The sequence below is a fragment of the Felis catus genome, chromosome F2 (assembly GCF_018350175.1).
Source record: "Felis catus isolate Fca126 chromosome F2, F.catus_Fca126_mat1.0, whole genome shotgun sequence".
NCBI classification, from domain to species: domain Eukaryota; kingdom Metazoa; phylum Chordata; class Mammalia; order Carnivora; family Felidae; genus Felis; species Felis catus.
The window spans coordinates 75,658,878-75,672,813 of record NC_058385.1 but is presented as its reverse complement, the minus strand read 5'-3'; the positions used below and the strand labels follow the sequence as shown (position 1 = coordinate 75,672,813).

General features: G+C 47.5%; 1 protein-coding gene across 10 annotated transcripts in view; it reads left to right on the top strand.

Moving 5' to 3' along the window:
• Window positions 1–13,936, top strand: part of ZFAT (zinc finger and AT-hook domain containing) — a 286,335-nt gene that overhangs the window by 184,363 nt on the left and 88,036 nt on the right. For 6 of the 10 annotated variants that reach the window (XM_019823173.3, XM_045050259.1, XM_045050261.1 and 3 more), the window contains 4 exons: window positions 8,051–8,167; window positions 8,369–8,456; window positions 11,098–11,247; window positions 13,050–13,223. The exons of 1 other annotated variant lie outside the window; for it this stretch is intronic. In XM_019823173.3, the coding sequence (XP_019678732.2) occupies window positions 8,051–8,167; window positions 8,369–8,456; window positions 11,098–11,247; window positions 13,050–13,223 (529 nt within the window). The remainder of the gene's footprint in view (window positions 1–8,050; window positions 8,168–8,368; window positions 8,457–11,097; window positions 11,248–13,049; window positions 13,224–13,936) is intronic. 3 more of the 10 variants (XM_023248127.2, XM_045050258.1, XM_004000128.6) reach the window with 1 other exon arrangement.

Here is a 13,936-nt window from a genome sequence, read left to right as displayed (position 1 = left end):
TAATGTTTATTTGTTATTGAGAGACAGAGAGACACAGAGTGTGAGCAGGGGAGGGGCAGAGAGAGAGGGAGACACAGAATCCGAAGCAGGCTCCAGGCTCTGAGCTGTCAGCACAGAGTCCGACACGGGGCTTGAACTCACAAACTGCGAGATCATGACCTGAGTCACCCAGGCACCCAGGAGCCCCCAAGTAGGTTTGCTTGTATGCATTCTAGGAGTTTCATAGTTTTGTGTTTTACATTTAGGTCTGTGATCCACAACGAGTTAATATTTGTGGAAGACTGTAAGATGTGTGTCTGTCATTTGGGCTGTCCAGTTGTTCTAGCATCATTTGTTGAGAAAACTGTCCTTGCTCACTTGTATAGTATTTGCTGCTGTGTCAAAGATCAGTTGACTGGGCTCTATTCTCTTTCACTGATCTGCTGTCTATTTTTTTTTTTTTTTTTACCAGTGCCACACTGTCTTCATCATTGTTGCTTTATGATAAATCATGAAGTTGAGTAGTGTCAATCTTCCAACTTTGTTTTTCTCCTCCAATATTGTGTTGGCTATTCTGTTTTTGTTTTTGCCTCTCTGTATAAGCTTTACAGGCAATTTGTCCATAACCATAGAATAACTTGCTGGGATTTTGGTTGGGGTTGCATTGAATCTATATATAGATCCAGTTGTGAAGAACTGACATCTTAACCATATCGAGTCTTCCTGTCCATGAACATGGGATAGCTTTCTACTTTTTTTTTCTTTAATTTCTTTCATCAGCATTTTGTAGTTTTTCTCATATAGATCTTGTACATATTTTGTTACATTTATACCTAAGCATTTCAGTTGTGCGTGGTGCTCATATAAATGGTATCATTTAAAATTTTTTTTTTTCAACGTTTATTTATTTTTGGGACAGAGAGAGACAGAGCATGAACAGGGGAGGGGCAGAGAGAGAGGGAGACACAGAATCAGAAACAGGGTCCAGGCTCTGAGCCATCAGCCCAGAGCCTGATGCGGGGCTCGAACTCCCGGACCGCGAGATCGTGACCTGGCTGAAGTCGGACGCCTAACCGACTGCGCCACCCAGGCGCCCCTAAATGGTATCATTTTTAATTCCAGATTCCACTTATTCATTGCTGGTATATGGGATAGCAATTGACTTTTGTGCATTAACTTTTTATCTTGTAACCTTGCTGTAATGATTGCTTATTAGTTCCAGGAGTTGTTTTTTTTTTTTTTATCTATTCTTCCAGACTTTCTACATAGATGATTATGTCATCTGCAAACAAAGACAGTTTTATCTCTTTTTTCCTGACGTGTATGTCTTTATTTCCTTTTCTTGCCTTATTGCTTTAGCTAGGACTTCAGTACAGTGTTGAAAGGAGTATTGGGAGATGACATTCTTGCCTTAATCTAATTTAATCATAGTGGGAAGGCATCCAGTTCCACTCACTGTTAAGTATGATGTTAGCTGTAAGTGTTTTGTAGATAATCTTTGTCTAAAGTTGAGGAAGTTCCTCCCTCTTCCTAGTTTACTGAGATTGTTTGTCATGAATGGGTGTTGCATTTTACGAAATTCTTTTTCTGCTACTATTGATATGAGCATGTGATTTTTATTTCTTAGCCTGTTGGTGTGATAGATTATATTATTTGATTTTAGAATGTTGAGTCAGCCTTGCCTACCAGGGATAAATCCCACTTGGTTGTGGTGTATAGTTCTTTTGTTGTTGTTTTTGAAGTTTACTTATTTTGAGAGAGAATGAGGGAGAGCATGAGCAGGGGAGGGGCAGAGAGAGAGGAAGAGAGAGAATCCCAGGCAGGCTCTATGCTGTCAGTGCAGAGCCTGATGTGAGGCTTGAACTCATAAACTAGGAGATCATGACCTGAGCTGAAATCAGAGAGTCAGATGCTTAACTGACTGAGCTACCCAGGCTCCCCATCCCATTTGGGGTATACAGATCTTATTATACATTGTTGGGTTTGATGTGCTGAGGTTTGGTGAGGATTTTTGCCTCTCTGTTCATGAGAGATATTGGTCTGTAATTTACTTTTCTTACAATGTTTTTGTCTATTTTTGCTATTAAGGTAATGCTGGCCTCATAGAATGAGTTAGGAAGTAATTCCTCTGCTTCTGTTTTCTAAAAGAGATTGTAGAGAATTGGTATAATTTGTGCCTTATGTGTTTGGTAGACACATCTAGTCTTGATGCTTTTTCTGTTGGAAAATTATTAATTATTGATTCAGTTTCTTCAGTAGAGATAGGCCTATTATGATTATTTCTTTTGGCATGAATTTTGGCAGATTGTGTCTTTTAAGGAATTGGTTTGTTTCATCTGGGTTGCCAAATTTGTGGGCATAAAATTGTTTATGGTATCCCTTTACTGCCTTTGTAATGTTCATGGGATCTGTAGTATGTCCCCTTTTTCATTTCTGATGTTAGTGGCTTCTGCCCTCCCTTTTGCCTAGTTAGACTGGCTAGAGGCTTAATGATTTTATTGATCTTTTCAAAGAACCAACTTTTGGTCTTGTTGATTTTTCTCTATTGATTTCCTGTTTTTAATTTAATTGGTTTCTGCTCCAATTTTTCATATTTTTTTCTTATGCTTAACCTGGGTTTAATTTAGTCATCTTTTCTACTTTCCTAAGGTGGAAGTTTAAATGACTGATTTTAGATCTTCTTTTCTAATATTTTACATTCAGTGCTATATAGATTTCCCTCCAAGTACAGCTTTCATTGCTTTCCATATATTTTGAGAAGTTGTGTTTTCATTTTTATTTAGTTTACAATATTAAAAAATTTTTCTTCTTGTGATTTCTTCTTTAACTCATGTTATTAAAAGTATATTATTTAATATGTACATATTTTGATATAGTCTTAGCTGTCTTTCTTTATTGATTACTAGTTTAACCCATTCTGAGCAAACACCGTATGGTTTCTGTTCTTTTGAATTTGTTGAGGGCTGTTTTATGGTCTAGAATGTGGTCTGTTTTGGTGAACGTTCTATGTGACCTTGAGAAGAACGTGTATTCTGCTGTTGTTAAATAAAGTAGTCTATGGATGTCAGTTTACCCAGTTGATTGATTGAATTCAACTGTGTTGTTGAGTTCAGCCATGTCCTCACTGACTTTCTGCCTGCTGGCTCTGTCCGTTTCTGAGAGAGGGGTGTTGACGTCTCCAGCTAAGACAGTAGATTTGTTTATTTCTCCTTTTGCCATTCTACCATTTTTTGCCTCATGCTTTTTGACTCTGTTGTTAGATGCACGCATGTTAAGGATGATTAGGTCTTCTTAGAGAATTGATTCCTTCAACATTAGGTGATGCCCCTTTTTATCACTGATAACCATCTCTGAAGTCTGTTCTTTCTTAAATTAGTAAGCTACTTCCCATTTCTTTTGATGAGTGTTAGCATGGTATATCTTTCTCCGTCTATTTTCTTTTAATCTGTATGTGTCTTTAAATTTAAGGTGGGCTTCGTAGAGCCAACATATAGCTGAATCTTGTTTTTTGATCCAGTTTGGTAATGTCTTTTTTTTTTTTAATTTTTTTTAATGTTTATTTATTTTTGAGAGAGAATGAGCAGAGGGAAAACAGAAAGAGAGGGAGACACAGAATCCAAAGCAGGCTCCAGGCTCTGAGCTGTCAGCGCAGAGCCCGATGTGGGGCTTAAACCCACGAACCCTGAGATCATGACCTGAGCCGAAGTCGGACGCTTAACCGACTGAGCCACCCAGGCACCCCAGTTTGGTAGTCTCTTAATTGGTGCATTTTAGATCATTGATGTCCAAAGTGATTATTGATACAGTTGAATTAATAGTTACCATATTTGTTACTGTTTTCTGTTTGTTGCCCTTGTTTTCTGTTTCTTGTCTTCTACTCTTCTTCTTTTCTGCCTTTTGTAGTTTTAACTGGGCATTTTATATGGTTTCATTTTCTTTCCTTTCTTAACATATCACTTACAATTTTTTTTTTTAACTTTTGCTAGTGTTTACCCTAGAACTTGCAGCATATATTTACATAGAATCCAAGTTAGCTTTCAGATAACACTGTTCTACACTGTGGATAGTGTCAGTATCTTGTAGTAACACAGTAATCCTAATTCCTTCTTCATACCCTGTGTATCATTGCCGGTATTTATTCACTTATATATAAGCACATATATGTGTATTGAATACATTGTTGCAGTTATTATTTTGAACAAACTTTCTTTTAGATCCATGAAGATTAAGATAAATAAAAGCTTTTATTTTACCTTTACTTCTTCCTTCTCTAGTGCTCTTTCTTTATGAAGATCAACTTTTGACTTTTTCCTCTTTGCTTTTTTTTTTTTTAACTTTATCTTGCTTTAATATTTCTTGCAAGACAGGTCTTAGTGGTAACAAATTCCTTCAATTTTGTTTGTCTGAGAAAGTATTTTCCTTCATTTTTTCCCCTTTCTTTATTTTTTATTTTATTTTATTTTTTTGAGAGAGAGCGAGCAAGACAGAGCACACATGGGTGAGCTGGGGAGAGGCAGAGGGAAGGGGAGAGAGAGAATCTTAAGCGGGCTTTGCACTGACATGATGAGGGGTTTGATCTCACAACTCTGAGATCATGACCTGAGCCAAAATCAAGAGTCAGACGTTTAAACAATTAGCCACCCAGGTGCCCCTCCTTCATGTTTGAAGGGTAGTTTTGCAGGGTACAGAATTCTGAGTTGGGTGTTTTTTCCTTTATGTAAACATTTCACTCCATTCTCTTCTTGCTTGTGTAGTTTCTGAGAAGTTGGGTGCAATTCTTATCTTTGTTCCTCTATAGGCAGGGTGTTTTTTTGTTTGGTTTTATTTTTTACCTCTGCCTTCTTTCAGTATTTTTTCTTTATCTTTGGTTTTCTGTAGTTTGAAAATGATGGGTGTAGTTTATTTGGTATTATTCTTACTGGATGTTCTCTGAGTTTTTGGGATCTGTGGCTTGGTGTTTGACATCATATTAGAGACGTTCGCAGTCATTATTGGTGTAGGTATTTCTTCGTTTTCTTTATCTCTTTCTTCTCATATTCCTACTACATACACGTCCCTTCGATACTCTGTTCTTTGTTCATCAATCTTTCTGCTTGCTTTTCAGTTTAAAAATTCTTTTTTATATTTATTTATTTTTGAGAGAGAAGAGTGAGCAAGCAAGCGAGTGGGGGAGGGGCAGAGAGAAAGGGAAACACAGAATCTGAAGCGGGCTGCAGGCTCTGAGCTGTCAGCACAGAGCCCGACGAGGGGCTCCAGCTCACAAACTGCGAGATCACGCCCTGAGCTGAAGTCGGACGCTTAACCGACCTGAGCCACCCAGGCTCCCCTTGCTTTTCAGTTTTAGAGGCTTCTTTTGAGATATCCGTAGACTCCGAGATTGAGCTGTATCCAGTCTAACATGCCCATCAAAGGCTTTCTTCATTTCGGCCACAGTGGTTTTGATCTCTAGCATCTCTTTGTTGGTTCTGAGAATTTTCGCCTCTGCTTCCATTGCCCCTCTCCCTTACGTGCCGTCTGCTTTGTCCAGTACAGCTCTTACTCTTAGTGTGTACATCCAAGTTGTTTTAAATGCTTGGTCTTATAATCCCCAAATCCTTGCCATATCTGAATCTGCTTTTGACACTTGCTCTGTCTCTTCAAACTGTGCTTTTTGCCTTTTCGTGAGTCTTGTAATATTATTCTTCCTTCATAGCTGGACAGGATGTACTGGGTACAAGGACTTGCCGTAAATAGGCGTGTAGTAATGTATTGGTAAGGTGTGGGGGAGGAGAATCATTCCGTAACCCTGTGATTAGGGCTCAGTCTCTCAGGAGCCTCTGCCTATGGACATGATCTTCACCAGTGTTCCTCATTTTTTTTTTTTTTCAACTCCCTGAGGTGGGTAAGGATGGCTAAAGTGGGCTGGGTTTGGGTCTGTCCTTTCTCCCGTGTGGAAGGCTGTAGGGGGCTGGAATTGGGTACTTCTCCTCCTCCAGGTAGCTTAGTCTCCGATAATACCCCGGCAAGCTAGGCTCTGGTGAACTGGTTTCCTCTGGGGGGCAGGTGTTGTCAAGGATAGAATGCTCCAGCGTGTTTCAGAATGGTTCCTTTTCCCTTCTCCCTGCCAGAAGTATGGGTTTTTCTCTGATGCTCACTGTGAGTACAGGATGGAGGCCCTAGGGGTAAAACTCACAAAAGTGGGTGCCCCTGGAATGCTGAACTCTCCTATTTGGCCCTGGTGAATTTCCAGCAGCTTATCAATTCCGGTCTTGGTTGCCCTACTCTGGTCCTGGTTTTCTGGGGGGTGTCTGCCTGTGGGATTTTGCTCCAGTAAGTTGTGATTCTCTGCCTTCTCTTCAGGTTGGGGGGCACTGGCTTGCCCCTGTGACGTCACGTGTCTTAAGGGTTAAGAAGGGTTGTTCCTTTCTCAGCGTATTCATCTATTGTTAGGATGGAGTAGAAACTTCTGAGCCTCTCCCGTGCTGGACTAGAAATTGCGAGTCTGCTTTATGTGTTTGTAATTTCATTTTTCCTCCTAGCAACAGGCGGTTTTTATTGCCATTTTACAAATGAGGAAACCAAGGCACGGACGGTTAAGTCACTGGCCCAGGGTTCCTGAGCTAAGTGGCGAAACCAGGATTTGAGCTCGGGGTCTGTGAGTCCTGAGTCTGTGCTCTTGGTCACTGTCTTATAGGAGCAGGAACTCTGGACTACAGGGGTCTGCCTTGGACACCCATCTCTGCCCTCCGGGGGGTGTGGCCTTGGGTGGCTCTAAATGCCCCGTAGGTCATGGCATGTAACACACCGCACTCCGGACGAGGAAGTTCGGAAGAAATGGTCGCTGTTGCTGCTGCTGTTATTAGTCTGAGTTGACTGTGTTTCTGGGTGGCTCTGAGGATTGTGTTCGTTTACTAAGACATGAGAGCACTTGGTTGGATGCTGAGCTCCTAGCAGGTGCTCAACAAACGGTGGGGGTTCGTTCTGTAAATGCAGGTGAGTGCGGACTGGGAACACCTTCCGGAACTATCCTTGCGGTCACGGCTCCTGCGGCTCTTGCAGGCTTGTGAAGTTTGTTCACACAGGTCACGCTTCTGGAGCTTCTCGTGGGTTTTTGCGGGCGTTTCTCCGAGTGATTCGTGTGCAGCCTCACTTGGTTGTCTTTCCTGCCAGGGGCGCCGAGGGTGGGAGCACGAGTGAGACCCGTACGCATGGCTCTCTGTTGTCTGGCCGCCTCTCCCACCTGTCTGGAGCCCCTGCAGAGCAGGTGGAGTCCGGAGGCCAACCTTTCCCTTCCTCAGCTTACCCCTTGCGCTCGTCCCTCGAGCCCCTGTACCACCGAGTGGCATGAACAACCGATGTTTCTGGTCGCGCAGTTCTGGAGGCTAGCGTTCCAAGACCAAGGTGTCAGCGAGGTTACTTCCTCCTGAGGGCCATGGGCGAGAGTCTGTTCTCTGCCTCCCTCTGAGCTTCCAGTGTTTCGCCAGCAATCTTTGTCATTTCTTGGCTTGTAGACTCGCCACCTGGATTTCTGCCTTCATCTCCACGTGGGATCCCCCTGTGTGCATGTCCCTGTCCAAACACCAGACCTGTTGGATGGCGGTCCACCCTGATGACTTCTTCTTAGCTAGTTACAGCTGCAGTGACCCTCTTTCCAGATGAGGTTTCATTCCGAAGTACTGGGGGGTTAGGACTTCACTACATGGATTTTGCAGGAGACACGATTTAACCCCCAACACCCACCCTCCGGGGACAGTTGGCCCACGAACTAGCCCAATAGTGAGCCGAGGGAAAAGGCAGATGAGCAGAGCTAGAGCCTGATCATTCACAAGCGTTTCTCCTTTCGTGGGAGCTGGATCCACGAAGCGAGGAGCATGAACTTCCGTGGGACGCGGCCTGGGGAGTAGCAGGAACGGCCCAGGTGGGCCTGTGTGCGTTCAGGTTCAGACACCCGCTCTTCCTCTCAGACTCGTGGCTCATCCCTCTGGGCCTCGGTTTCTTCATCTGCAATGTGAGCACAGTAATGCCTGTCCACTGAGAGTGGTTGTGAGTCCCAGTAAAATAACTCTGTGAAACCCCCCCCCACACCACGCAGAGAGCATTGGAGGACATAATACGCATTGGGTCGCGGAGCAGCGCCGGTCTGCGTGGTAGACCTCGAGGCCCAGCCCTGCCCTCTGCTGGCCCGGCCACCTTCACCGGACCCTCGTCTGTAAGCCCCGTCCCTCCCTTCTGACGCGGAGCCGCTACTGTTCCCGGGCTGTGAGGGCCAGGTGCAGGGGCATGTCACACGTTTGCAAAGGTGCACTGTGGTCTGGCCGTGGTGGTGGTGGTGGTGACGGTGGTGGTGGACGTTCCATGGAGCCGAGGTTTAAGTGGGACGCTTAATTGACTGTGCTCTCTTTCTGTTAAGGACAAAAGGAGTTATTCTTGTCCTGTGTGTGAAAAGTCTTTTTCAGAAGATCGATTGATCAAGTCGCACATCAAGACCAACCATCCTGGTAAGGTTATGCATTTTGGAGAGGAAATTAACTTTAAGATGCTTACGTTTCATTCATTTATTCATTCGTTCATTCATTCATTCATTCATTCATTTATTTTTTTAATTTTTTTTTTCAACGTTTATTTATTTTTGGGACAGAGAGAGACAGAGCATGAACAGGGGAGGGGCAGAGAGAGAGGGAGACACAGAATCGGAAACAGGCTCCAGGCTCTGAGCCGTCAGCCCAGAGCCTGACGCGGGGCTCGAACTCACGGACCGCGAGATCGTGACCTGGCTGAAGTCGGACGCTTAACCGACTGCGCCACCCAGGCGCCCCTCATTCATTTATTTTTAATGCGTTTTTAATTTATTTTCGAGAAAGTGCTGAGCGGGGGAGGGGTAGAGGGAAAGGGGAACCAGGATCCGAAGCGGGCTCTGAGCCAAACACGGGCCTTGAGCTCCTGAACCGTGAGATCGTGACCTGAGCCCAAGTTGGACCCCTAACTGACTGAGCCACCCAGGCACCCCTAAAATGCTTATGTTTATTTTAAAACACAGCATTACATGTCAACTGCACTAAATGGAAATAAAGAGGGACGGAGGTATGAGTAAATTTAAGGGATACGATTACCTTTATTTAAGGTTGGGAATTTATAACCATTTACTTCATTTTATCCTTTCATCTGGCCTTCAGATACTCTCCCCACACTGTCATCTCCCTTCCCCCTTTTCATGTGCACTTTGAATGCCTTCAGATGGGTCACTTACAATGCAGGTCTGCCCTAGACTCCACTCCCTGGAAGCCGGTGCCTGGCCCCTGGGAAACACTTGTTCCCAAGCAGGGTGGTTTATGAAGGGTGTGCACTCCCAGGCTGAGGAGCCTTGGCGAGTCGGGGTGACTGTCACCCTGGGTCTCCTCACACTGGTTTCCTTAGCCACTTAGAGGTGTGAGCACGAGCCACCTGGCCACTGCCTGCCACACTTCTGTTCTCGCCAACTGGGACACATTTCCTCCATTCTGCCCTGTTAATTCCTGTTTGTTCTCTGTGTTCTTCCTTGGGGAGGATGTGAGGGCTCCCTGGCTGGGGACGCTGACCCCTTGTGTTCAGGTCATTGCCACCTCCTTGCCACCCCGTGAGAGCCTTGGGGTAGGGCTGCCACCGTTAAGGCCCATCCCCAGATCTGGGTGTCACACGGGCAGGCCCGGGGGCACAGACGTGGGTGCTGACGTGGGTGCTGTGTGTGGCAGAAGTGAGGGACAGGTAAGCCGGTGCACTTCCCCTGCGTCCCTGTCCCTTTTCTCTTTGTTTTGTGTCCGCTCTTGTCTTCGAGCACCGACTGCCTGATTACCGATGATAATGGGGAAAAGAGAGATCACAGGGTTCACGAACTCTCACGTTCTGTCCGGGAGCAGATGGAGCCCTGAGGCCTTCACCCGTGGTGTCCTGGTGGCCTTGTCCTGCCCTCCCTGTGTCGGCCTGTGTCCCGTGTCACCCGCATCCGGTGTGAGCCGGGGATGCTCATTTAAACCGCCCAACCTTTGCTCGTGAACATGTGTGAGCTGTTCTTTCTCTTTGGCTGAAACTTCAGATGTCTACAAAACAGGGTAACAGGAGGGACCCCCAAGGATCCGTAACAGCCTGGCCTCTGCACCCACGTGCACTTTATCAGATTTGTTTCCTGTACTGACCCTCCAGACTTTTGTCCTAGAATATCTTCAAGTTCGTCCCACATGCGTGCCATTTCCCCGTAAAAGAACTTAGGATGCATCTGTAGCAAGTAAGGGCGTCTTCTGAGCACAGCCACTGGGTCGCCATTAAAACAGACTTGTTATGAGGAGCACTGGGTGCTACGTGTTACATTCTAAATCTGAAACCAATTCTACCCTCTATGTGAGCCAACTAGAATCTTTTTTTAAATTGTTTTTTTTAACGTTTATTTTTGAGAGAGACAGAGACAGAATGCAAGTGGGTTAGGGGCAGAGAGAGGGAGACACAGGATCCGAAACAGGCTCCAGGCTCCGAGACGTCAACACAGGGCCCGACGCGGGGCTTGAAGTCACGGACCGTGAGATCATGACCTGAGGCGAAGTCGGACGCTCAACCGACTGAGCCACCCAGGTGCCCCTAGCCAACTAGAATTGAAATAAAAACGTGAAATAAAAACAAAAGTAAAATCAGGTATAACAAACAGAATTAATGGTAATTCCTTATCATTACCTACCATTAGTTCATTTAAAATTTCCCGAGTCCACCGAAGATTGTTTGAATCAAGACTCAGGCATTTTGTTTTTAGTTGTCCCGTCACTCGAGTGTCTTGTATTCTGTGGGACACCCCAGCCCACTTTTGTTCCCGTGACATCAGTTTGTTGGAGGGACCGGGTCACTTCTCCTGTAGATGATTTCACGTCCTGCATTTGTGTGACGGTGCCTTGTGGCATTGTTTCTCTGTCCCTCATGTTTTATGCTCACAGATACTTAGATCTGAGACTTGCAGATTCTGGTTTAACTTTTAGGCCGAAATTCTATTGCTGGACTCCGTGGGGCACATCTGGATTTGTCACGTTAGTGCTGGGGTTCGGGCACTGTCACAAGGTTCACGCCCATCTTCCATGAGCCGATCTCCTTTGGCTTCTGATGATCACCCTGCTTTTCATCTAGAGGTCTCCATGAGCACTATTTCCGAGGTTCTCGGGAGGAGGGTTCAGCTGAAAGGGCTGATTGGAAAGAGAGCCATGAAGTGCCCGTATTGTGATTTCTATTTCATGAAGAACGGCTCAGACCTTCAGCGTCATATTTGGGCTCATGAAGGTGAGTACTCATCTCTCAGGATGGAGCATCCTTTCAATGTCGTGCTTCTGAGCTTCACGCGGGAGCGCTTTAGGGGGAAGCCGTGTCGCCATGCGCCCTGCAGTTAGACTTTCTTCCACTTACCCAGAAACGTGTGCAGCAGCCAGCTGAGCTCCGTGATTTCAGTCACTGCCTGTTCAGTGGCAAGTGCGGTGAGCAGAGGCATGCAGTTCTTTGTAGCTTTCGTTGGGGTTGCAGCGAAATAAATCCGCACGACCCCTGCACTAGGCAGCGGGCTTCAGGAGGACAGGAACAGCACTGTCTCAGTCACGGAGGTGACTGGTGGCCGCCGTGGTGCGCTGGCTCAGTAGGTGCTGAGGAAGTGTTGGTGTTGCACAGATGAGCAAAGGCGAAGAGGACAGCAGAACGTCGTCTGGTCCCAGCATCGTGGAGGAAGAATCCAGGAGGCAGGAGGAACACAGGCTGTGCTTTTGGGGTGCTTGCCTAGGAGGGGAGGAACGGGGACCACACTCTGGGGCTTTGGGCAGTTGGAGGTCGGGAGACTGCCAGAGACAGTGGGCCACCAACTTTGCCTCCCGCCGTAGGGACGCGGCTCTCCTGGGGGTGAGGCTCGGTGGTGGGGGCAGCCGGAGCCCTTCCGGATGTTTGCAGAGGTCCCGCCTGTGAGTTAGGAAGCTGGGAAGCTGCGGGCAGGAAAACAAGAGGGCTCCTGGGGAGGACGGAGGATGAAGAGTTTCTAGGGCGTGGCCAGAAGCACCTGCTCTCAGGCCTCGGGGGAAGTGCTGTCAGGAAGGGAGAGGCGGTCGGGTTGGTCAGCGATGCAGCAGGGCCCACGCCAGGCAGAAGGAGCTGAGGTCAAAGCCGCGGTGGGGGAGGTGCGTTTGTTTACCGGCACGGGTGCACCCCAGCTCTGCGCCCCGGGCACACCTTGCAGCCTCCCTGAAGCCTCAGGTTCCTCCACTGCCAAGTCTCAGGCCTCGTAGGCAGGGCTGAACCTGCCGGGTGCTCAGCGTGGCAGGTTCCCCCTGCGCTCGGTGTCGGGAACAGCGTCCCTCTCCCCATGCCTGTGGCACCAGGTGTCACAGCCTGTTTCACTTTACATTCCCCCCTGGACAGAGGCCGCAGGGGCAGGGGCTTCTCCGCTTCAGAGACCCCCCCCCCCCCCGCACTCGCTACGGAGCAGGTCCTCAGCAGGTGTTTGCTGAGTGAAGGGAGAGCAGCCAGGATGCCCCACAGTCCAGGCCATTAGCCCAACACCAGCTGATGTCAGGGTTCTGTTTGGTGTATGAAAATGTGCTTTCACATCTGATCCTAGGTGCCCGAGCACGTTGGGTTTTGCACACAGACCCTTGTTGCCTTGAATTTTTGTCAGCTCACCTCATTCCCATTGGATTGAGTGAACGTGTGCTGCAGGGACTGCCCGGGGTCCGTGCCCTCAAGGGGTTCCCAGACCGTGGGGAGCGGCAGTGTGAACGACTTGTGATGCACTGTAGCAGTACAGCTAGCGGAGGGGTCCAGGACATTCGCTTGGGCGGGCCAGAGGAGACCGCCCAGGGGAGGCCCTGGCAGAGCCGGGAGGAAGGGCATGGCGGGCCGAAGGAACAGCGTGGAGGAACATGGCAAGGCAGGTGTGCACCACGTTTAGGGACAGGCGGGTGCACTGCTTTGTTCAAAGCAGTATCCCATGTATCCTTGTATCCCATGTATCCCATGTATCCTTGGGATGCACACACGGATGCAGATAGGGGTGTGTGCGTGTGTGTGTGTGTGATTCTGTGTGTTTTTTTCCCCTCCTCTGGTAGGTGTGAAACCCTTCAAATGCTCGTTGTGCGAGTATGCAACTCGCAGCAAGAGTAACCTCAAGGCTCACATGAACCGTCACAGCACTGAGAAAACCCACCTGTGTGACATGTGTGGCAAGAAATTCAAATCAAAAGGGACGTTGAAGAGTCACAAGCTCCTTCACACTGCTGACGGTGAGTCCAGGACTCTGTACCACAGTGAGTTTGTTTCCCTCTTGAAAGTGTGGTTTGAGGGGCGCCTGGGTGGCTCAGTGGGTTAAACGCCTGACTCTTGATTTCGGCTCTGGCCATGATCTTACGGTCAGTGGGATGGGGCCCCGTGTCTGGCAACACGTGCTCTCTCTCTCTCAAAAAAACCCACAAACACCCAAAAGTGTGGTTTGAAGCTGACATTCCAAGTTCAGCAGAAACTGTGGATGTGTTGCCTACAGGCAAGACAGAGCTGTGTCTTGTAGAATTTCAGTCCTGGGAGAGAGGGGACAGAACTCACCTGCTTCCTCATTTTCCCTGGGTTCAGTGTCGGAGGCTTGCCTGACCTCCACCAGTGCTTGCTGAACCTTGTGTGTGTGTGTGTGTGTGTGTGTGCATAGTGTGCATGCGCACGCTCACACACACTCGTGTGTATACATAGGGCGGTGAATGCGGAGGGGACACTGCTTCAGGGAACAGGGCACCCTCGGGAGGCCTTGATCTCAAAGTTGGAACCTTCTTCAGCCCTCCACCCCCACCTGAGCCTGAGGACCTTGAGTGGCAGCCACGCTCACGATCACACTCGACCTGATCACACCTGGTCCACTTGATTCACACTCAAGTGGATGCATATCAGCTAAGCCACCACAGGGGTTGATATTCAGCCCCAAAGGGGGGCTCAGTTTAAAATACACACA